A 25,919-nucleotide genomic window follows, 5' to 3' on the forward strand; every position below is an offset into this window, starting at 1 on the left:
ATGAGTGTCTTAACCAATGATCAAAAGAAAATGGAAACAGAGGTGCTCACCGTACCTTAACCTACCTTAATGATAGAACCAATCTCAAGCTGCAAAGGAAAACCCGACGAAATCAGCTTGACTCTAGGGCTCGGGTAGATGATCAAGTGGCAGCGATGAACACGAGGGGAAGAGGGAAATAGAGAAGTGTATCATCGGCGGCACTTGGGTGGAGTGCGAGTGGCTCTTAGCGCCGGCAGATCGAGAAATTAAGCCGCAATGATCTAGGCTCACATGAAGGGGCGACAACGCTAGGGTGATCGGTGGTAAAGGCGACACGGCGCTCGGTGTGCATCTACACCGGCGACGGGCTGCTGATGGTCGACGTCTTCGACGATGCTAGGTCCCGCAAGACTGTGCCGCACGTGAGAGGATGGCACCTCCTACTCTTGGCCGAAGGTAGCCCGTGAAGGGAGGGCAACTCCGGGAGCTTGGCGGCAGATCCAGCTCCGGTGATCGAAGGAGAGGAGGTGGCATTTGCGGTGGTTTGAGCGAGAGAGGAAGAAAAGGGAAGAGGCTCGGGTGGCTGAAGACTAGGGCACAAATAATAACGTTAAAACTTAGGTCTTTTCCAATTAAAACTTAAGTTACTTCCTCAATCAACTCCCACTTAAATGGTGTTCCAAATAGGCTTCCAATTAGCCCCACCGGTTCATCCCCTCAACACGTGTCATACGAACTCCGTTTAAATCCCAGAAAATTTCTAAAAATTCCTGAAAAATCCAATAAGATTATTTGTCCAATAACCTTATTATTTAAATACTATTTGGGTACCGTATTTTACAATTTAGAAACAAATTAAGTGAATCTGGGGAAATTACTAGAAATAAGGCTAGGCTAGTTGCCAAGGGGTTCAGTCAAGTTGAAGGACTTGATTACGATGAAACCTATGCCCCAGTAGCCAGATTAGAATCCATTAGAATGTTACTAAGTTATGCAACCCATAAGGGACTCAAACTATATCAAATGGATGTTAAGTCAGTCTTTCTCAATGGAATGATAAAAGAAGAAGTTTATATAGGTCAGCCTCCTGGATTTGAAAATCTAGAACATCCTGATTATGTCTTTAAATTAAAGAAAGCATTATATGGACTTAAACAAGCACCCAGGGCATGGTATGAAAGGCTAACATCACTTAACATCCAAAGGATTCAACCAAGGTCAAATTGACCCAACCTTGTTTGTTAAATTACTAAAGAATGACATATTTATAGCACAAATATATGTAGATGATATAATATTTGGTTCAACTAACTCAGACTTTTTAGAAGAATTTATCAACCTAATGGAACAAGAATTTGAAATGAGTTTAGTAGGAAAATTGACATATTTTCTAGGATTACAAATTAAACAAACAAATGAAGGAAATTACATTTATCAACATAAATACACTAAAGAATTACTTAAAAAATTCGGAATAGAAAATACAAAAGAAATAAAAACACCCATGGCAGTAAACACAATCTTAGACAATGACCCAAATAGAAAACCAGTGGATCTAAAGTATTATAGAAGTGCAATAGGTAGTCTACTTTACTTAACTGCAAGCCGACCCGATATCTTATTTGCAGTTAGTATGTGTGCTAGATACCAAACCTGTGCTAAAGAATCCCATTTGACTCAAGTCAAAAGGATCTTTAGATATCTTAAGGGAACAACAAACGTAGGAATTTGGTATCCTAGTACCAATGACTTTGAATTAATAGGATATTCTGATTCAGATTATGCGGGATGCAAATTAGACCGCAAAAGTACAAGTGGTGGATGTCAACTACTAGGCCCCTCACTTGTTAGCTGGTTTAGTAGAAAGCAACATTGTGTTGCACTATCTACAACTGAGTCAGAATACATAGCCATAGGAGAATGTGTAGCACAATTATTATGAATGATGCACACTTTAAAAGATTTCAACTTAAAAATCACAAATGTCAAAGTTTTAATTGACAATATTAGCTCAATAAATTTAACAAAAAATTCAGTGCATCATTCAAGAACCAAACACATTGAAATCATGCACCACTTTATCAGGGATCATGTTACTAAGGGTGACATTGAACTCAAATACGTTGAGTCCAAGTCAAATTTAGATGACATATTCACTAAACCACTCCCTGAAAGTGAATTTAGCAATTTGCGGAGAAAACTAGGAATGTGCTTCATAGACTAGGAGTTTCAAATTTCAAAAATATTTTCAAAAATGGTTATTCTCAAATTATAGGCTAAAACATATTTTGTTTTCAAAACTTTCCTATTTTTAGAATTTTAAATATATTTTTAGCCTTAGACTAGTTTAAAATCCTTAGAAAGCATGTACCCATAGGACTAGTTTTGAGCATCTCACCAAAGCCCTAGGCTTACCTTGCTTGTGTTTGACGAACATAGAAAGGGGTGAGATGTATAGGCCACTTGCCTAAGACTTAAGATACTTATTTCAGTGCATCGACATAAGTCTGGGCGTTAAATACAAAATATACATTAATCAAGCTAAGGTTGAATTTAACTTGACTAACCGAGTGAAAGTTGTTATCTTCTGATAAGTCAGTCAGTAACAAACTGGTTAGACATTTGATTTAATGTCAGGTTCAGGGGGAGAAATAAAACTACTTCAGTTTTTCAAATTGAACTTATTTTTGACTCAACTTGGTTAAAAATGTGCAATTTTTTTTTAAATGTTTTTTTAAAGATGTTAGTGATTGAAAAATGTTTTCTTAAATATTTCTTAAACTTATTTTTGAAAACTAACTCTTATAAAACTAAGTTGTTTTGGGTTTTACTTTTTGTTTAAAAAATTGATTTTGAAAATTGAATTTTTTTCTTAAATTTTGACAATTTGATTTGAAAGTTTAAATTTTACAAAAATTAATTTTAAAAATTGCTTTGTTATTGAAAATTGTGGAAATTAGATTTTTCAAAACTTAAGTTTACAAACTAAGCTTCTCAAAATCATTTTCCTTAATTGAATCTTTTACAAACTTAGTGTTGAAAAATAAATTTCAATCAGTTTTGAAAAATAAATTTTTCAAACTCAGTTTTGAAATTTTTTTGAAAACTTATTTGAAAAGCATTTCAAAATTGAAACTTGTTTTGAAAATTTAAAATTTGATCTTGAAATTTAGAACTTATACACTTGTGTTTGAGATTTTGTCTATCTAAACTTAGCTATTTTTCTAAAATCTAAAAGCTAATGCTTTAAACAAGTTTTCAAAAGTTTAAACTCCCCCGGATTATCTTGACATTTTTTTCTCTTTGTCTGAAATCTATGCTTACTTAATCCATGCTTATTTTTGATGAATGCCAAAGGGGGAGGGTTAGGTGGTTAAGTCTAAACCAATTTGAAAATACAAACTAACTTTAAAACCACATAAATGCATGTTGTTTCTTGCATGTGTTTTCACTAACTTAACCAGGTTGTCATTCCATCAAAAAGGGGGAGATTGTTGGTGCGGTTAGCACTAACGATTTAACCCAGGTTTTGATGAATGACAAATCAGGTTAAGTTAGTCTGTTGTTGTCTAAAACTCTGATCGAGTGTGCAGAAGAAGTCCAGACAGGTCGACAGGCTGACCGGATGTCTGGCACGAAGTCCAGCTAGGTCGACGGGCTGACCGGATAGCTGGCGAGAAGTCCAAGCGGGTTGACGGGCTGACCGGACGCTTGGCGAGAAGTCCAGCTAGGTCGACGGGCTGACCGGATAGCTAGTGAGAAGTCCAGACGAGTCGAAGGGCTGACCGGACGTCTGGCAGGTAAGTAAGGTAAGTCACTGGAGGGGAGTGACTGCGAGGACGCATTCCCGGGAAGGGAACATTAGGCATCGATCCAGCTTAGATCCATTTCGGATATCTAAGTCGAGATCGTGACTAGATTCTAGTCTCAGAAAGATGGAATCTAAGTCATACTTTTTTCTATTAATTTGTTGAACTTTAACTGTGCTAACAATCTGTTTTACAGGATATATATTTACCTCGGACTAACTCTATTTTGCAGGAGAAGGAGTTCCTAGAAATAGGAGGTCCGGGCGCCCGAAAGGGATCCGGGCGCCCGGAGGTAAGTTTTATCCAAACTCGCGCGTCGCCACGTGGAGCTTGCTGGTTGGACCTGCCACGTCCCACCAGGGCGCCCGGAAGGGATCCGGGGCGCCCCGAGCTTCATATAAAAGAAGGGTCAGAGGGGAGCTTCAAGAATATAAACAGAAAGAAAGTCTTCTACTGCTTGCTCTACTGCTCTGCGCTCCAGCGACGCTAACAAAGATCCGACAACACGCTCCTTTCCTTTTCTTTAATTCTTGTCGGTATTTTCATTATTTTGCTAGCATTCCTGTACTTTAAATTGTAATCATTTTCGAACTGCTAGTGATTGCCCAACGAAAGTACTCACGGAGTACGGGCCTTCGAGTAGGAGTCGTCACAAGCTCCGAACGAAGTAAAAAACACCGTGTTCAGTTTGTTTAAGTTTTTTATTATTTCGCTGCACTTAACTCTTATTAACGCTGGTTTTTCAAATCGATATTCACCCCCCCCTCTATCGACGTTTCACGATCCAACAAGAAGAACCCAGTAAAGTGTCTAGTACATAACTAGAATGTCTTTGCTTGGTCCCCTAAGGAGCTGACCAGAGTTGCCCCCACCATGGCAGAACACATGCTCCATCTTATGCCTGATTATAGGCTGGTGCAGTAAAGGAAAAGAGATTTCTCAATCGACTCGAATAAAATTATCCGAGCGGAGGTGGATCAGTTCCTCGAAGCGGGACACATCAGGGAGGTACATTTTCCTTCATAGCTCTCTAACGTTATCCTGGTATCTAAATGTAATAATAGGTGGTAAGTCTTCATTTACTTCCATAACCTCAATAAGGTCAACCCCAAAGACTGTTATCTGCTTCTATGGATATACCATATGGTTGATTCTACTTTGGGTTGTGAGCAAATCTGTATGTTGGATGCCTATCAGGGATATCATCAAATCCCCCTCATCCTAGAGGAACAGGAGAAGGTCAATTTCATCACCATAGATGACACATTCTATTACAAAGTTATGTCATTTAGATTAAGAAATGTAGGAGTCACATATCAACGGATGATAGACAAGATCTTCCGAAAGCAGATTGGGAGGAACGTTGAAGTCTATGTAGATGACATCCTCATTACATTTGCTCAAGCAATATATCTTATTGCGAACGTCGAAGAAACTTGTGGCACCCTGCGGTAGTACAGGTTAAAGATGAACCCCCTCAAATGTTTATTTGGAGCTAAAGGAGGGAAGATTTTGGGATACTTGACACTAAACGGGATATTAAGGCTAACCCGAAAAAAGTACAAGCACTCCAAGATATGCAAGCTTCGCAAAATCTCAGGGAGACCCAAAACTTGGTAGGGCGGATCACAGTACTCTTAAGATTCATATCTCGATCGATGAATCGGGCTCTTTCATTCTTTAAAGTACTCCACCGAGTGGCCAAATTCCAGTGAAACGAGGAGTACAATAAGTCCTTTGAAGAACTCAAACAACACTAAGAGGTTCTACCTTCCCTCTTTAAACCTATCACAGGAGATCCGCTTTAGTTATACGTGTCGGCCACTTAGGAAGTCGTGGGGGCAACCTTGGTCAAAGAACACGAGCATGTACAAAAGCCGATGTACTTTTTTAATCATTTATCGAAAGGAGTCGAGTCTCGATACACTGTGCTCGGTAAGTTAGTTTACGGGCTAGTCCTTACTATTTGCCGCTTACAACCTTATTTTTTGGCACATCCGATAACCATGCTCACTAATAGCTTGTTGGGGAGAGTCCTCATCAACTCTGAAGCAGTCGGCCAACTCATTAAATGGATTACTGAGTTAAACGAATATGATATACAATATCAACCCCGGACGACCATCAAGGCCCAAGCGTTGACGGATTTCTTAACTGAAGTGCATCAACCTGAGTCCAAGGGAATATGAAAATTTTATGTAGATAAATCCACGACTCGACAAGGAAGTGGTGTAGGCGTTCTTCTCATATCCCCGCAAAAGGGCATCCTACGGTTTGCTATCCGGGTAAACTTTCAAGCTTCTAATTATGAGATTGAATATGAAACCTTGTTGGCTGGACTACAAGTAGCTAAACATGTAGGGGTCATCAGGGTAATCATTCACTCGGACTCTCAGCTAGTGGCTCAATAAGTGACGGGCAACTTCAAAATCAATAGTGAGAAGTTGCAGATGTACAAAGAAGCCTATGAGAAACTAATAGCAAGCTTTATGCAAGTCACGCTAGTCAAGATACCCCGATCTGATAATCATAAGGCAGATGAACTGGCTAAAATGGCCAACTCGTTATCCACTTGGATCCTCGATCGCCCAATGGCACAAAGTCTACTCATAGCTCAAATCGACCTGTGAGTCAATGTGGAGGAGTTGATCGATTAGAGAGCCCCAATCACTTTATATCTACAATAAGGAGTTTTGCCAATAGACTTCGAGTTTGCCTAGGTCGGCTAGTTAAGAGAGGATTAGCCATTTCATTTTGACCGTATACCAGCTATATAAATGATTATTTTTCATAGTCGCTGCTCAAGTGCGTCGAGCCAGACTGGTTTGATTATATTTTATAAGAAATTCACTAAGGCTATTGCGGTACCCATGCAGGGGGAAGGATGCTAGCCCGCAAGATAATACTAGCTGGCTATTTTTGACCTACTCTATAGGCAGATGCCAGTCGATTAGTAGCTACATGTGTTTCTTTCCAAATGCATCAAAATACACCTCGTCACTGACCGAGCCATTGAAAACGTCAATAGTCTCTTGTCGTTTCGACCAGTGGAGGTAGATATTGTGGGTCCATTCCTCATAGCAGTGGATTATTTCTCCAAGTAGGTAAGTGGAAGCCCTGACCAAAATTATTGAGTGGTCCATGATCAAGTTCTTATGGGCTAATATCTTGTTCTAATTTGGAATTCCTCTTAAGTTAGTTTCAGATAATGACCGATAATTCCAGGGGCATAAAATTTAAGGGTGATGCTGAGGATTTGACATCACCCAGGCATTCATCTCCATGGCCTACCCTAAGAGCAATGGTCAGACCAAGGTTACCAATCGGGAGATCAATAGGGGGAGCTCTCTAGTATCCTATGGGCTTACTGAACGATTCTTCGGGAAAGCATCGGGCTCACCCCTTTCCACCTCGTCTATGGCAGTAAAGAAGTAGTTCTCATGGAGGTCGACGAGGAGGCCACCCGACGACTACTGTATGACCAGGATAATTCCAACCGACGTCTCCCTAAGCTAGACCTTATTAGTGAGACTAGGGAAAGAATTGCCACCTTACTAACATCTTATTAACAATGAATAAGGCAAAATTATGATCGGCGAGTAATTCCCCATTTCTTCAAAAATGGTGACTTAGTATGGAAGAGGGTAAAGCAGGTTGGAGAGGTGACTAAACTAATACTCTAATGGGAGGGGTCATACAAAATCATTAAAAAATCTCGTGTCTGGTGCTTACTGCCTTCAAGAAAGCCAATGGTAAAAAGTAGGATCGGCCATGGAGAGCAAATTACCTCTACTCTTACCGCACTTAAGGAGAATACTGCCTTTGTATCAATCTTTATCTAATGAAAGGGTCCCAGAATCTCATCTCCGTGATGAGTTATAAGTGTACATGACTCACGCGTCAGTGATCACCCAATCGAGGAAACCTAGTCAGGTCCCAAACTCTCATCTCTACGATGAGTTATAAGCGTGCACGACTCATACTCCTAGTGATCACCCGACCATGGAAACCTAGTCAAATCCCAAACTCTTATCTCAACGATGAGTTATAAGTGTACACTGCTCACTCGCCTAGTAATCACCTGGTCAGGGAAACCTAGTCAAGTCTCAGACTCTCAACTTCGTGATGAGCTATAAGTGTAAATGGCTTACGCGCCCAGTGATCATCGGCCAGGGAAATCTAGTTAGGTCCCAAACTCTCATCTCTGCGACGAGTTATAAGTATGCATGACTCACGCGCTCGGTGATCACCCAACTAGGGAAACTTGGTTGAGTTCAAGACTCTCATCTTCGCGATGAGTTATAAGTGTGCACGGCTCACATGCCTGGTGATCACCCAACTAGGAAAATCTGGTCGGGTCTAAGACTCTCATCTCCGCAATAAATTATAAGCATGCACAGCTCACACGCCTAGTGATCACTCGACCAGGGAAACCTGATTAGGTCCCAGACTCTCATCCTAATGATGAGTTATAAGTGTACATGACTCATGCATTGAGTGATTACTCGACCAAAGAAACCTGGTCAATTCCTAGATTCTCATCTCCGTGATGAGTTATAAGCGTGAACGGCTCATGCACCCGATGATCATTCGATCAAGGAAACCTAGTCGGGTCCCGGGCTCTCATCTCCACGATGAGTTATAAGAGTGAGACTCTCATCTCCGTGATGAGTTACAAGCATGCATACTTACGCACCCGGTGATCACTCGGCCAGGGAAACATGGTCGGGTCTTAGACTCTCATCTCCACAATGAGTTATAAGCGTGCATGACTCACATGCCTAGTGGTCACCCAGTGAGGGAAACCTGGTCAAGTCCTAGACTCTCATCTCAGTGATAAGTTATAAGCGTGCATAGTTCACGCGCCTTCCATACTAGCCCTAGTGCGAGTTATAAACGAGCAGGACTCTCACGTCCAACGACCTCCTATTCGAGTCTCAGACTCTCATCCAAGTGATGAGTTATAAGCGTGCATAGTTCACACATCTTCCAGACTATTGCCCTAGTGTGAGTTATGAGTGAGTAGAGATTTCACGTCCAATGACCTCTCGGTCAGGTCCTAGACTCTCATCCCAGTGATGAGCTATAAGCGTGCATGACTCACACACCTTCCAAACTCTCACCCCAATGCGAGTTATAAGTGAGCAGGGCTTTTACGTCCAATGACCTCCCGGTCGGGTCCCAGACTCTCATCCCAGTGATGAGTTATATGCGTGCATGGCTCACGCCCTTTCCAGACTCCCACCCTAGTACAAGTTATAAGAGAGTAGGGCTCTCTCATCCAACGACCTCCAGGTCAGGTTCAAGAATCTCATCTAGTGATGAGTTATAAGCATGCATGGCTCGCACGCCTTCCAAATTATTGCCCCAGTGCGATATAAGTGTGCTGACTCACATGCCTTCCAAACTCTCATCCTAGTACAAGTTATAAGTAAGCAAGGCTCTCGCATCCAACGATCTCCTGATCAGGTTCCAAACTCTCATTTTAGTGATGAGTTATAAGCGTTCATGGTTCACACGCCTTATAGATTTTTGCCCCAGTGCGAGTTATAAGCGAGTAGAGCTCTTACGTCCAACAACCTCCCGGTCGGGTCCTAGACTCTCATCCCAGTGATGAGTTATAAGCGTGCATGACTCATGCGCCTTTCAGACTCTTGCCCCAGTGTGAGTTATAAACGAGCAGGGCTCTTGCATCCAACGACCTCTTAGTCAGGTCCCAAACTCTCATCCAAGTAATGAGTTACAAGTGAGTATGACTCATGCGCCTTTTAGACTCCCGTCCCAGTACGAGTTATAAGCGAGTAAGACTCTTGCATCCAATGACCTTTCGATCGGGTTCCAGACTCTCATCCTAATGATGAGTTATATACGTACATGGCTCATGCGCCTTCTAGACTCTCGCCTAGTGTGAGTTATAAGTGAGCAAGGTTCTACATCCAATGAACATTCGGTCAGGTCCCAGACTCTCATCTCAACTATGAGTTATAAGCATGTATGGCTCACGTGTCCCAATGACTTTCCTGATTAGATTAAATCTTTGGATGGATATATATCTTAACAGTTACCCTGCTCGGCTCTTATCTTATCTCTACAGCCGCCTTGTCTGACTCCTAACTCATCTAAACAACTACCCTACCTGACTCGTCTCATCTCAATCACCTCCGTGAGGTGGTCATATTAATTGCCTACTCAGGCCTATTCTTACCTCGTCGTGTTGTTCAAATATGGAATAGAAAGTAGAGAGTAGACAAACAATAAACACAACATAAGAAAAAAGGACAGTGTTTAGCAACCAAAGGATATTGGGGTACACAGAGGCTAATTACTTGAATTTAGAAAATACATCGTTTGAAATTTCTTCTATGATTCTATTATGGTCTAAGAAGTCCTCTAGAGGATTAGCCGTTAGATAACCTTCCTCTTGGAGTTGACAGGCCGCTCTCTTGGCTCCATAAGAGAGTGTTTGGGTAATACGATAGTCGAACTGCAACCCGAAATCATTCGAGTGAAGGTATTCCGCCTGCCCAATCTTGAAGCGCTCATTTTCTCCCGCTTTATAAACCTCTAAGTTAGCCTTCGAGGTTGTCAACTCCAACATGGTTTGTTCTAGCTCAGCTTGTAGGGAATCTAACTCGGTAGCCTGAGAGTCCAACTTCCTCTGCTGATCTACTATTATCATATTCTTAGACTCGAGCTCCTTAGTTAGATAGGCTACCTGAGAAGCATAGGGCATTTTCAGGCTATCCAATGCAGCAATCCTCTACGCTAGGTCTGTCGTAGTTTTTTCCTTCATGCAGGTCTCCACTCGCATTTAGACTCGATCGTTTACAAGTGGACCTCTAGCTTTTTTTTATTCTCTTGATTAAGATCCGCAACCCATATAACTTCCTTCAGAGCTTTCTCCTTCTCAACAATTAGTTCCATCAGGGTCTCTGCCTCAAGCTGCAAGCGATGTACCTCTGAAATTGCATTAGAGGGATGAGATTCTAGCTCTACTATGCAACCCTTCAGAATTTTATTTTGACGGTACGTATCCAGTGCTAGCTGGCTCAAGTTCAACCCAGAAGCAAAAAAATAATAAAGGAAAAAAGGTTAGAAGCACACCAAGACAATCGCCTAAAATAGAAAATTCAAGGGCTTACCGCGAAGCATCTTGAGCGAGCACGTCCACCCTAGTGGGCACCAAGCCAACATTTATTTGTTCCATTGAGTCTATCCCAGCTTCTGCTATTAGCCCTTCAATTCTATTATTCCCGAGTGAGGTAGGGGGTCGAAAACTATCCCCTACTGAGAAGGCACATCAATCGAGGAGAAGAATCGACGAGGTGTAGTAGGTCTGGAAGTTGACGCGCCTAGAGTAGGTTGGGTTGGATTAGGACGCATGGAGGACAAAGGGGTGGAGGGGCCAAGCGGGTGAAAAGGTGGCCCCTCTGAAACATGCCTTACTGTCTCCATCAAGGGTTTCCCCCAAACGGTGGACCGATGCCCTCTTGGTCCCCATTTGTCCAGCTGAGTGAACAACCTCAGCCAGATTTGTTTGAGGGACTGGAAGGATGGCTGAGTAAAGGTGCTAGAATTCTGTTTTGTTTAAATTTTCCCTTACAAAAATTGTACAAGTACAGAACTTTTCCTAGCAACCTGCATATTCGATCGGACATGTGTTTGATCAATCAAGCAAGTTCTTGACAGATCAAAGCACACCTTGATCGAAGTACAAGATCGCTGGCCTCTTGTATTGGTATTCAAAATCGATACAAAGAAAACTAAACTAATTACGCAGCGAAATTAAAGAACTAGTTGTACCTTTCCTTTGTAGCTAAAGACCTCTTGATCTTCTGCTGTATTCCTCTCCTCTTCTTGGATGTTGTGTCGGCGACGATCTACCAAGACAACAAACACCCTTCCCTTCGCTTCTTTCCAAAGCTGCTGGCCAACAAGGAGTAAAGGAGGAGGCGCCGGCCACCAAGGAGGAGGAGGCGCCGGCCCTAAGCAAGGGAAGAGGACCACCGACCCTAGGAAAACAAAGAAGTGACGCTGACCCTAAGAAAGCAAAGAGGAGGAGGTGGTGTCGAAAAACCAAAACCAACTTCTCATGGATGAGTGGATGCAAGACTTTATATAGAGGCTACAACAGGGACCTAGAGGAGGAATTGGTGTAGGCCTTCTGATGGGCTTGGGCTTCCTGTGTTCGGCCCAAACACTCAACTCAAGTCCATCAATAATAACTCATACTACTAAAGGGTTATTATTGAACTATCGTACCAATCCCATATTACAATATGGGCTCCTTCTTATTATGAGTGCGTTAATCTCCCCGTGTTTAAGATATCGTATGCCCGTTAATTAAATGAGTTACTGACAACTCAATTAATTAACATCTGATTCCAAGAGTAGTACCACTCAACTTTATTATCATGCCGGACTAAGTTCGCCTGCAAGGTTTACATGATATTCCTTATGAGCTCCTCAAGGGGGCATCATCAACCTAAATAATTAGGACACAGATTCCTTCTATAATCAACAACACACCATATAAACAGTATTATTTCCCAACTCATCGGGCCTATTGATTTAACGAATAAATCTCACACATTGATAAGTTAAAGAAATAAATACTAAGTATACGTGTCTGTTATTATATAGGGATTAAGAGGACGCACATCCATAATAACAGAGGTGCTGTTCTTTTATGTAGTCAGCACAAATCCAACAACCACAAACGGTCCTACTCAATACACAAATAATGTACTAGTGTAATTTTATAGTCAAGACATACTAATACCAAATTACACTACAACCGTTCCAATGGTTTATCCCAATTCATCTTAGTTGTGAGCTACTATTTATAATTTATAAGGAATGGATAACATGATCTTCTATGTGGCACCACATACCATGTTATCTACAATATAAATTAAATGGACAACTGCATTGACATATATATAAATATAAAATACAGACATTTGACCAAAGTGAATCTCATTTCAAAAATATTTCAAAATAGATGTTCATACAAAAGCTAGGCTTATAGTATACATCCCAACAGTGAGGGCCCTTGCTCGGGTTGAGTTGAAAATGGGATGTCCACAATAGGCAACTGGGGTCTCTTACGTCGAAGAATGAATGGTGGATTCGAATTAGATGACTCCGGGGCAACTAGAAGAGAATAATGACTCTGTATAAAACGCTAATAGAGTTAGGAACAAACTGGCAAAGCGAAATATAGAAATACCTGTTGGCGCAGCGGAGCCGACAAGAGGGGGGTGAATTGCCTATATAACAAAAATTAACCTTTCCTGATCTTCCAACTTAGATTAGTAGCACAATTATAATAAAAAAATTGAACAACTAAAAATAAAAGAGGCTAAGAAATTACTTAGTTACAAACTGGGTGGTTGTTAATCCAAGACAAATGAAAGTATTAAAAAGTCTCCTTCATTGAAGGTGGAGAAGCCTCTTATACTCTTTCAACGCTTAGAAATAAGATAGGAAATGAATATAGGAGTTGTTGATTATTTCCTAGGTCCAGGGGTCTTTTTATAGCCCTTGAAAAATCCTATCCGCAGTTTGAAGGCGCCTCCAATGAGGTCCAAGGCGCCTTCCATCGGATAAGTTTTATTCGCTGCAGATAAAACTCTATCCGCGGCTAATGACTATCGGAAGGCACCTTCAAAGGCTGGAAGGCGCCTTCATACTGTTTATCGAAGGCGTCTTCCACAGGGTAACTTAGCTCAACGCTAATCTCATCACGTAGTTCTTCGTGTAGGTGATTCTCCGGCTAACTTGAGTTGAGCCCACTCGAACCCAACTTCGACCTTCTCCTCGAGCAGCCTTTCTCCCCGACTTTTATGTTGATACAGTCTGACCTGGCTGTTGTTTTGATGTTGACACTGATTTAAGTTTGTATCATATGTTAATTGAACTCGGATTGATTACTGATCAAGGTTGATCATGTGGAAGGGAAAAGTCCAAGTTGGAAACTTGGCACGCGGAGTCAGAGAGGGTTCGGTAGCTCGTTCTCTGGACTAGGTCAGAGAGGGCTTGGTAGCTCGTTCTCTGGACCTGATGAAGTCGGAGAAGGCTCGGTAGCTCGTTCTCCGGACTAGGTCAGAGAGGGCTTGGTAGCTCGTTCTCTGGACCTGATGAAGTCGGAGAGGGCTCGGTAGCTCATTCTCCGGACTAGGTCAGAGAGGGCTTGGTAGCTCGTTCTCTGGACCTGACGAAGTCGGAGAGGGCTCGGTAGCTCGTTCTCCGGACTAGGTCAGAGAGGGCTCGGTAGCTCGTTCTCTGGACCTGATGAAGTCGGAGAGGGCTCGGTAGCTCGTTCTCCGGACTAGGTCAGAGAGGGCTCGGTAGCTCATTCTCTGGACCTGATGAAGTCAGAGAGGGCTCGGTAGTTTGTTCTCCGGATTAAGTCAGAGAGGGACCTAAGTGGACATTCCATGGTACATTGGATCGGTTGGCAGACCTATCCAGTGATACATAAGACAGTGGATCGGTCAGCAGACCGATCCAGTGAAACTAAGTTTTGGATCACTCAGTAGAACACTAAGTGTAATCTGATCGGTCTGTAGACCGATCAGGAAACACTCAGTAGCACACTGAGTGCAATCTGATCGGTCTTGGAGACCGATCAGGAGAAGGCATTACGAAGAGAAGAAGGCAGGGGATCGGTCGTGGAGACCGATCCACCCGCAGCCTGATCGGTCTCCATGACCGATCATACAAGTTGTGGACCGATCAGGATATGTCCTGATCGGTCCATGGATCGGTCTGGTGACCGATCCACACACGATCCACATTGTTCGCTGTTTCTGCGATTCCTCCATTGATCTGCCTGATTCATGTGATATAACCTCTGTGCTGTTAGCTTTTGAGTTTGCAGGATCACAAGTATCATTCCAAGCCTAATTTCAAATTAAGTCCATAAGAGGAATACGACAAATGGCCTTTCTGCTGTGATTCGCGGCGCATGGTGCATTTGAGGCATCAACGGCTACTGGTGTGATCTGGCTACGATCCGCTTGACTCCTGGTGATTGGTTCAAGCTCAGAAGACACCAGTGAAGACTGTGATTTCATTGGAGTGAGTTCAGAGAACCAGTAAGGAGGAAGAGGGATTGGCTGCAGCGATGATTCTGTGCAGATTGACCACGATCCGTGACAGCAGAGGACAGGGCTTAAGAAGCAGTAAAAAGCGAGAGGAGAGAACAAGAAGCAAGTAAGAAAAAGAAAGTTCTGTTGATCGTTGAGGAGTGCTAAGTTCTTGAGCTCTCGGGTGAAAAACTGCTGTTTTGTGAGTTCTCTGTTTCCACTGATCCTCGCGTGGTTGTAAGCGTTAGTTAATTCTTCTTTGCCACCGAGCTCTGTAAGTCTTGTGCTTTAACATATATATTTCTTGAGACTTTGTGGAGAGGTTACTCCACCGAGAAGGAGGATCTTGAGCCAGAATTTTTCCGGGGTGCGATCTACCGAAGATCGAGGGGTCGTCCACCTTACGGACACGCCGAGGAGTAGGGGCAAGTTATCCCCAAACCTCGTAAATCCTTGTGTTAGTGTGTTTGTTTCCTCCTTGTTTTAGTTTCCTAATTCCGCTGTGCTAACAAGTTTCGTTGTAGAAATCCTTGTTAAAGTTTTTAAGAGGCTATTCACCCCCCCCCCTCTAGCCATCTAAGATCCTAACAGATCCAACATAGGATTCGAGATCGAAGCAAACCTCACTTGCTTGAAGATGGCTATGATGATTCTACAGTTGAGGTGGGTAGATTCTGCTTGTCTTTTGCAAGCTTTGATTGTAGTGCATGATTGTTTACTATCATGCTTTGATTAGGTCACAGTTACTCGCTTACCTTAAATCTGTCATATATTGCTCTTGAGTTAGATACCTTATTGTTTGTCCTTATACTTTGATCTATTGTTGATAGCTATGCAGTCTTGGTTGTTATTCATGATTTGATTTATATATATGCATGATAGTACCAGACCATAATCTAGTTGTAGGCTTATGTTCATGCATTTATATTATAGTATGGTTATATACTTAGGCTCGTGCCTGCAGGGTATTGATATTATATGTAGTATAGTTGTATATATATTTGTGAGGACATATATGTTAGTGAGATGGTACTGACCTATACTTAATGGGAATTACTCCCTAGTAGAGGGGTAGCGTATTCCACTAGAGTTTTCCCTTCGGATCAACCCCTAGTATTACTTGATCTTGATCCCATTGTTTATTATATATATGATGATACTATGAAATTAGTTGAGATATTAATAGTAGATGACTAATATTCTCTTGATGAGATTGGTTGACTAGTGTTTTGGGAACTCGATTGTCTATTTTTTGCTTATATTTTAGTAGGATTATATCGTAGTATCGGAAACTGAGTATCCAAGTAGAACCTTACTTGTTATATAGGCTCATGACTATACACTAGTAAGATAATACCATAGTGTAGTATTTTGAGTATCCTACTAGACTCGTGGTTAGTATCCTACAACCATGACCATTGTCTTCCATTCGTGGCTGAGAGAGTTGTCAGCGATCGTTAATATTTCCTGTTGACCATTGTCTCCCAGTCATGGTTGAGAGAATCGTCAGCGATCATGATATATATATATGACTGCCCACAAGACCATTCGTGGTAGTGAGTTCGCGTGTAGTCCATAACTAGACAACTATGTATATACCTTGTATGTACACGAGACCATTCGTGGTAGCAAGTTCACCTGCCGATAGTGACTATTTTCTTATCCTATTTGCCCACAAGATCATTCGTGGTAGCGAGTTTGCCTGCAGACAGTAACTTTTCATTTATCCTGACTGCTCACGGGACCATTCGTGGTAGAGCGTTTCTCCCACAATCAGTATTTGTTATGTGCTTGCTATATGTCATCATGTATTTGTTCATGCAGATTTGGATGTACTATATGTACTCCCAATTTGTTGGTTATACTTGGTTGACCAGGTTAGTCAAATGTTATGTTATTAATTATACTTTTAGTTAGCTAATGAATATGTCGGGACACCTACGTTGGTTAGTAAGTATTTTACCTGAGACTGCATCTTTTGATCTCTTGTCCGTATATTATTCATGCACTATCTTCTTCTACCCACTGAGTTATTGTACTCACTATCCCTTGCTTTTCCTTTGACTCTTAGTAGACACTACAAGAAAAACTGGATTTAACCACACCTAATAGACAACAATTTTTCAAGAAATTGTTGTCTTTTTTCCATTTAACAACAGTTTTATTGAAAACTGTTGTTGTTCACCATAATATTTTTTAAATAACAACAGTTTTTCAAAACACTGTTGTCTAATGTGTGTCAAAGACAACGGTTTTAAAAAACTATTGTCTTTTAGTGTTGCTTATGTGATAATATACAACAGTTTTATTAAACTGTTGTCTATTGAATGTTGTTGAATCCTAAAAACACAACAGTTTTTTTTAACTTCATGAAAAAAAACCTAAAACTCACTTCTCTGTGACTCTTCAAACGAACAAAAACCTATCTCTGACTCCTCCTTCGCGACTCCTCCGCGAAAGACGCTCCTCCTCCAAATTTGACTTTATTTGGAGGTCAAATGATGGAGATCAAGTAGAATTAATATGAGCCATTGATCCAGATTAAGAGAAATCTTCCTCCTTCATTCAGATCTAAGCCATCCAACCCTCCATCCAGATTTGAAGCTACATGGACCATTGGATCGAAGCAAGAAGGCAACTAGATCCGCACCACTCTTCTCTTCATCAACTAGATCAAATGGATCCATCTTCATCAAATCGGACGGCCCAGATTAAAGGAGGAGAAAACCATTCCCTTTCCTTTATTTCTTCGCACGGCACAGTACCAGAACCCCCGATTCTGATCTCGCGCGACTTCTCCTCGAGCTAGGGCTCGCGACGCCACCGCCCTTCCACTTCTTCTCCTTTACCAAAGGTGAAACAATCCTACTACATTTAACAACCTGTACTATCTTCTTTGTCAGGTTTTGTACCATTTCCAGGTTTGGGCATGGGACAACTGTTCGCTCTGTCCAAACTCTATTTACCAGGAGGACTGCTGCAGATAGACATACTAGAATTACGTGCTCGCAAGACAGCAATTGCGATACAAAGTTTTTTGATTTTATAGTTGTTGGCAGTGGTGTTGCTGGACTACGGTATGCCTTAGAAGTTTCAAAGTATGGATCTGTTGCTATAATTACTAAAGCTGAACCTCAGGAGAGCAACACAAATTATGCTCAAGGTGGAGTTAGTGCTGTTTTGTGCCCTTCAGATTCCGTAGAGAGCCACATGCAAGACACAATCATTGCTGGGGCTTATCTTTGCGATGAAGAGACTGTTAGAGTAAGCTTCCTTGGTGTTTCTAATTTCACAATTTTATTCTTGATTCACGCATATTGGTATCCTGTAGCTTTTTCTCTCTTGATGAAGTATGATCCACGTATGCTCATTGTGTATATTGTGATGGTATTTTAGTGGATAAGAATTTCGAAGCAGTGATATGTGGCTTCTTTTTAATAGTAGATTATTAGTTATTACAAATATCTGAGAGGATTATCCAATTACCTTCTAACATTGTCAACTTCAGGTTGTATGCACAGAGGGCCCAGATCGGGTAAAGGAATTAATTGCCATTGGTGCTTCATTTGATCACGGCGACGATGGGAAGTTACATCTAGCTAGGGAAGGGGGCATTCTCATTGGTGCTTCACCTTATGGCGGTCTTCTTCACTTCTTCCTATTGGGGTTCAGGCGGTAGAGGCAGAGGTTGGCGGCGGTTCATTCCAGCACCTCCATTACTTCCGTTCATCTTCCATCCGAGGGGGTTCCTTGGTGGAAGATAGTCCTTTTAAATGTATATTAATAGTCAAATTTCTTCTTCAGTATTTGCGCAACTAGGGTAACTGAATCCACACTCAGATATTGCTGGCCTCAGCTATGGAAGAAAAGGAAATTAAATAATGTATAAATATACATATGCCTAATTGACTAAACTTTTACTTTTTCTAGTAACTACTTTTGTTGAAGGTCACTGACTATGAGCTTATTCCCTGAGGGAGGAATATCAGAGTAATTGAGGAGACAAAGCATGAATATGTGGATCTTGTGGCTGAACACATTTTGACCACAGCTATTCGTCCTTAGATCAATTCTTTTCTAGAAGGCTTCAATGAATTAGTGCCTAAGGAACTTATTTCAATATTCAATGACAAGGAACTTGAACTTCTTCTAAGTGGACTTCCAGAGATTGACCGTAAGTTTGTTTCTTGTTTAATTAAAAGTCAGAGTATTGTACTTCATTTAATTCATCTTGCATCATGCAGTTGATGATCTTCAAGCCAACACAGAGTATACTGGATATTCAGCTGCTTCTACTGTAATTCAGTGGTTTTGGGAAGTTGTTAAATCATTTAACAAGGAGGACATGGCGAGATTACTACAATTTGTTACTGGAACATCAAAGGTATATTATGACAGTTTTATTGTTTTTTTACTTGACTTTTCTTGATCTTTTGATAGGAGATACTACTGACACATAACTAGTTACTAACACAGGCAAAGAGAAAACCTAATTACACTTGAAAACAAAGCATCATATAGAAGTTGAAAATGAATGGTGCACGATTATGCAGCACTGTTGAATAAATACAGCATAATAAAAAAAGATTTAGCAGACAAATGCATCTCTTCTTGTTGATTTTCAGTGCACTTACACAATAGTATAGTAACATTTTGTTCCTAACAAGCAATTAAGGCCTTGCACACATGGTGGGTTGAATAGTAAAGTTCGGTTGACAGGATTTATAATCTTTTGGATGTAATTCAGGTTCTCCTGGAGGGGTTTAAAGCATTACAGGGTATATCCGGTCCCCAGCAGTTTCAGATTCACAAGGCATATGGTGCTCCTGAAAGGCTGCCCTCTGCACATACCTGGTAATGCCTTGCCACCAATTGTAAAATTCTTTCAGGGGTATAATTATGTTCTACATCTTGGTGTTTTCCATTCCCTCCATTCAATTATATTTTATTGCATTTGATGCTTTCATGTTTCTCTTTACTTGAATCTTAACCAAACATTAATAACTTTCAATCAATGTGCAGTTTTAACCAACTAGATCTACCAGAATACTCTTCCAGGGAACAATTAGAAGAAAGGTTGCTGCTTGTTATCCATGAAGCTAGTGAAGGCTTTGGTTTTGGTTAGACCTTGTGGCAGTTGATAACATATGACTATTTTCTCTCTACCATGTACAAGTCAGTTGCATTCTTTGATCTCTCAAATATATTGTTAGCCTTAATTTTTAGGTTAACTAGCTTATTTTGTACCAAAAATTAACTAACTGGTATTTCAATTTTATAGCATGTCTATTTTATCATTTATTTTACCAATTGCTGATTTTGACCCATCAAATGCCTCTTTGAGTGAGGAGGATTTCTCTCGACCTGCCTAGGTGGGAGTATTGACTCACTACTTAGACTCAACCATTGGCTTAAAAGTTCTACTTGATAATCTCTCACCCTAACTTGAAAAACATTTCATTAGCAACAAGTCACCATATCACAATTTCCACTTAAGTCCCTGTCAATGCCCAGAAGTATGATGCATAAGCTAGGATCATTCTTAATCAAACAGCATGTAAAGTCTAGTGGTGACTCTATCAATTCCAACACCAAACCATTCTTAGTTAAGAAATTTAAGAGCCACCATATTGTTTCAAGAGATTACCATTTATGTTACATAAATAACGCTTTTTGCACTTCTGTTAGATGACTATATCAAATGGTTTTTATTGTTATGTAACATTTATGCAATGCAATTAAAATCACGCGTACAGTTTAGTTTCTAATTTGTAATATATATCTTTATTCGAATAGGTGTCCTCAAGAGTATTGGGAAGAATGTCGACAAGCTAAAAAAATGAAGAGACTTTAACAAATTAAGGAGCACTAGGAGCTGCAATCCCTCCTCTTCACCGACATCTAAGTAGAAAATCTCATGTTACATTGTTCTACCTTTGTTTTAATAGTGTTATCATATTGTTGGTTACGTTGCTTATGAAATTTTTTCAGAATGTTATAGATATTATTTTTGAATGTTAGAAAATTGTATATTAAATTTTATTTTGAAATTTAGTATTTTGAATGATTTATAATATTGAAAAATTGTGTATTAATTTTTTTTTATTTTTTATCTAAAAAAGACAACGGTTTTTCATTGTTGTCGTAGATAGTTTAAAACTGTTGTTGAAGACCTTGTTATTAAAGGTAGATGCTCAAAGACAACGGTGAAAAACTGTTGTCTTTGAAGGAAAAGACAACAATTTTCACTGTTGTAAAAATGTTGTCTTTGCCTTCAAAGACAACAGTTAAAAATTATTGTCTTTGGGCACCCCTTTTAACAACACGGCATTTAACAACAGTTCTAAATGGGCTACGACAACGGTGAAAAACTGTTGTTGTTATGCTTTTTTCTTGTAGTGAGATAGAGGTGATGTTGTGTTGCTCAGAGGTCCTAGCTGTCAGTCCTACATCACACTCGAGATCATATTTTTCCATATTATGTTTTGCTACTTTGTATTTGCATTTAATTTTATTTTTGGATTTTAGTCTTGTAGTGTATTTTTCTGTTATGATATTTGTTGTGTTAAGTCATGTCGGCACACAGTCATTTATGTTGTGTAGTGATTGTGCAAATCTCTCTTCATTGTTGTCGCTATATTTTATCTTCTGCTGTGTATTTATATCTATGTTGTGGACTCATAACATGGTGTATCGTACATTGTCACTAGGGGTCACTGCTTGTTCCGTCGAACAAGTATACCTCTAGGGCATGACAATTTTATTAGTATCAGAGCATGGTTCAAGTTCAAATGCTCAATTTTTGTGTTTTGGGGATTTTGATCTTGTTTCGATTTACGAATTTTTTGAGTTTGGGACAAGGCAAGCCGAAGGACATCTCTGAGATATAGAAAGTAAGGTATACCTCTAATTATTAGCTTATCTTTTATATTCACTACCTAGTGTAGGTTATGGTTAGAAAAGTTTAATGTCATAGAGATTGAGGTGTGATTGGTTAGATTTACTCCCTTCAGTGGATTGTATAACTATTTCTATATCTACCTATTCATTGTTTTGGCTTAACATGATGACACTTGGGGAATCAACTCTATTCATAATCGTGGTCGAGGTCAACAATGGATAGGACCAATTGACACTTAGGACCCAAACCTATTACAAAGGATATAGATTCTTTTGTGGCACCAACTAAGACCAACACTACAACAAAAACATTAAAAGACAACGGTTAAAAACCATTATCGCAGGCCCTTTAAAACTATTGTAATTGGTAGTGTTATTAAAAGTGGGGGATACAACAACGGTTTGAAACCGTTGTCTTTGAATGAAAAGATAACAGTTTTGCAACGGTTTTAAACCGTTGTCTTTGAATGGAAAGACAACGGTTAAAAACCGTTGTTGTTTAGAGCATTTTTATTAACACTGCCAGTTTACAACCGTTTTTAGGGCTATGACAACGATTTTTAACCGATGTCTTTGAGGGTGATAGACAACAACAATGGTTTTAAATTGTTATCTTTTAAATTATTATCTTTTAATACCAATATATCATATTTCAATATAAATATATAATAAAAAATTATAATCACAAAAGAAAGAATATTTTCCATATTAATGTCATTCAAATGTTACTTATACAAGAATTACAATCACAAAAGAAGAAACATGTCTAATATTCAAATAAAATTTATCTCAATACAAATAAACAAATAAACTTCATTTACAACTAATGAACAATAGTCAAAAGACTAGAAACTTGTGATGATGGTTCATGTCATGTAGGATTGCAAGTAATTATTGTCAACCCAAGCCCCATCACAATTTTCAACTTGTAGAATTTCATTGGACTCCTTTTTCTCACTTGCTGATTCTTCCATGTCAACCTTTCCCAACATTGTTGATCATCAATTCCATAATAAATCCAGTCTTCCCACACTAGCTCCATCAAAAAGTCCAATCTTTCCACCCCTTTGATAAGGCACCAGGAGATCTCGACATATAAAAAATGCACATGAATACTCATTTTCATTAGATTAGGAGTCTCCAATATAAAAGCTGAAAAATGCACATATGAAAATACTCACCCTTGTTTTATCTCGTATAACAAACAGTAGAGTGGTCTTACGAGGACTAAATAGTCTCAGCATCACCTGTCATGAGGTAAACAAAAGCAACTAAGCAAAACTCAAATTAAAAGTATATGTAAAAAAGTTGTTGTAAGATGGGAATAAGATTAAGATAATGAAAGATAACCTGGAAGACTGTCTTTAAAAGAGGCTTGTTTGCCACTTGTTCTTGACTAATATCATGGCACCACCTATATCATAGAGGCAAACACTCACCCTTGTTCTAGCAAAGGTAGCATTTGACGCATAATGAAAATGAACTTACATGTTTATTAGGACTATATCAGAAACTGCTAAAGCAAAAAAGAGCACTCTACTTCTCAAAGGCAGTATCATCCTGAACAACGTAGAAATACAACTCAAAGTTGTGTTATCGACAGACTGAGAAATGGAGTACTTATTATTTTTTTCATAATAATTCTTAGTCTTGTGAGCATCACTTGATATTCCAAAGCCCAAGCAATCACATAGAAACAAATATGAATAATAATACATATGCACAAGTTAACTTTATTCCCTGTAAAATTCTATGCTACTTGCCCCATACTTCCAGATTTATAGGAAACAAAGCAATGATAGAAAAAGGTAATTATCTTGATCAATAATATTTTTTTTATTGAATTGACTTCATTAGACAACAAGGAAGAAGTAATATCTCCAGCTACTCTAGTATTTATAAGGGTAAAGAATTGAAAATTTTGGTAATCTCTAACTCAGGTTGAATACCTCTAAATTTCAAAATGTGAGATACCTTATAATAAGCATAGCCTTTAAGCACATAAAATACAAAAATAGAATTCAAGAAACTCAAAGACATACCACTACTTTGTGGACCCATGATAGAAACTACAGCATGGGATAATCCATGGTCTGCCAACTTCACTGACTTCATAAAGTGTTCAAGACTTGTGACATTGAATACACCATCTCCATCAATCAGTTGGATAGAGCAACATTCATTAGCCATTTCTGCTTAAAAAAAAAAGAAGAAGAAAACAGTAATTGATGTGAGGTCAAAAACAATCCTTTAACCGACACAATAGACATTTCAATTGAATTATTGCATTATGGAAGTGAAGTAATAATCCTTTAACATGACAAACATAATAGATTACTCATATCACAAGCCAATGCATATAACTTATCATACAACTATACTTATTAGTATTGATGGAGTCTATCTGTTGGTCCATTCCATTGGATTGTAGGTTATTTTCTTTGTAACGACTTGGATGCTGAGATCTCTAGTTATGGTATCATCTCCTAGAAGCCAACATGACTACATGAAAGGCAAGCAAGGTCATGGATTCTAGTGAGTACTTAGATAGACTTGAACCTTCCTATAGTATCATCTCTAGTTATGGTACAATCGTTTTTCAGAAACTTAAGGGGAAGTTGTTGATGTAGTTGTACTTGAGTTGGACTCATTTTAATGTGTTAGCAAAATCTATGATGTTATGTTTAAGTTGGACAAAACTTCTATATCCTCAAGCTTTAATCCATACAACAAACTTTAATGAGAAAAGTAAATGACCAAATTAAAGATAAAAATATGTTATAGCTACATGCGCAAAAGGCAAAAATAACATATTCTGATGCATAAAGCAGCTGGTCAACAAAACATGCACTTGTCTAAGAGTTTTCATACCTGATACAAAGCATGACTCAACTCTTGCCTAGCTGTGTGTAATTGATTCTCAAGTGCAAAATTAGATAGCATCAGAGCATCCCATTTTGTTTCAGCAGAAGAAAAATAACGTTAAATTCTTTAAGGATCAATACATTGGCTGTAAAGTATAAAGAAGGATTATTCTAGAAAATTAGGATAAGGATAAGCCATGGCAACAAACTGATACATGCAAATGATCAGACCACACAATCAAATCTATATTAATTGATGCATAGTAATCAGAATTAAGTTCTAAACTAACACTATTGAAGAGGTGAAATTACTCAAAAGATCTTTTTTATATTATCCATCATTGTCATCTATCTATCTTACAATCGTGCAAAGATTAAGATTACATCATAGGAAGAAGAAACTTATCCTCAACTCATTTACTAGAAAGAACATAAAAGCATGTCAGATTATTTAAAAATTCATGTAACACATAAAATTCAAGGAAAAAGACATTTATTGCATTCAATTGATAAGACAACTAGACAGTTAAGATAACTAAAAGAATATATTGCAATCCATATTCAAAACAAAGAGTTCAGAATACACATATTCTGGAACATTCCAAGTAGCCCAAGAATGCTGACAGCTTGCAATAGTCTTGTCTTCGCCACCTACCAGAAGAATAATTTAAAAAAAAGCTTGAAAGACAATAAAATATAAAAAATGGCATTGTTCAATTCCATGCATTAATTTATTAGCTTGCAATGATGGTAACATTTCATATATCTTATTTGTCTAATGCGGGGCTTTTTCATGCATAGTACCTCAGTAATTTCTTAAGAATTAGACATACAGTAGGATGTTCAATTGCTAGCATATTTATCAAGAATTTTTAACTGAAAAGACAATGGTATATCATATTTATCACGATAAACACTTTTAACTTCTAAAATTAATACAAGAAATAATAGGAAGAACATTGTAGAGCAAGATACAAGATGGTCCACATATCTATTTGTGTCAATAAAGGCTTAAAGAAAACAAAGTAGTTTAAGGAAGAAAAGATCATGCAAATCTTAGCAAGTTAAACATTATGTACTGTACTCATGTTGTTAATGCATTGGCCAGTTAGAAATCTTGTGTTATATGGATAAGTATGTTGTTGAACAAGGACAAAGATTATGTCATGAATGGTAGGGAAAACATCAAAAGTAGAAAGGAGGGGAAGTGTGGCTAGACAATATAATATATCAGATATCCTCTCGGCATAGTTAAGAAATCAACAGCGCAT

The 25,919-nt window shown here is 39.2% G+C and overlaps 1 protein-coding gene across 1 annotated transcript; it reads left to right on the forward strand.

The window, feature by feature from the left end:
* The first annotated feature begins 356 nt into the window (after window positions 1-356).
* Window positions 357-18,563, forward strand: LOC121980032 (L-aspartate oxidase, chloroplastic-like). The gene is made up of 4 exons (XM_042532005.1): window positions 357-404; window positions 16,709-16,761; window positions 17,806-18,148; window positions 18,393-18,563. The coding sequence occupies exons 1-4, from the start codon at window positions 357-359 to the stop codon at window positions 18,561-18,563; spliced, it is 615 nt and encodes a 204-aa protein (XP_042387939.1).
* Window positions 18,564-25,919: the final 7,356 nt, after the last annotated feature.

Source organism: Zingiber officinale, chromosome 5A (genome assembly GCF_018446385.1).
Source record: "Zingiber officinale cultivar Zhangliang chromosome 5A, Zo_v1.1, whole genome shotgun sequence".
In the NCBI taxonomy this organism is placed as follows: Eukaryota; Viridiplantae; Streptophyta; class Magnoliopsida; order Zingiberales; family Zingiberaceae; genus Zingiber; species Zingiber officinale.

Excerpts from the sequence above, each read along its gene's own strand:
- LOC121980032 (XM_042532005.1), top strand. The coding sequence starts at position 357 with ATGGTCGACGTCTTCGACGATGCTAGGTCCCGCAAGACTGTGCCGCAC. Across the intron at positions 405-16,708 it reads CCCGCAAGACTGTGCCGCAC|ATTTGGATGTACTATATGTA; the intron begins GTGAGAGGATGG and ends TTGTTCATGCAG. Across the intron at positions 18,149-18,392 it reads GCGATGAAGAGACTGTTAGA|GTTGTATGCACAGAGGGCCC; the intron begins GTAAGCTTCCTT and ends TGTCAACTTCAG.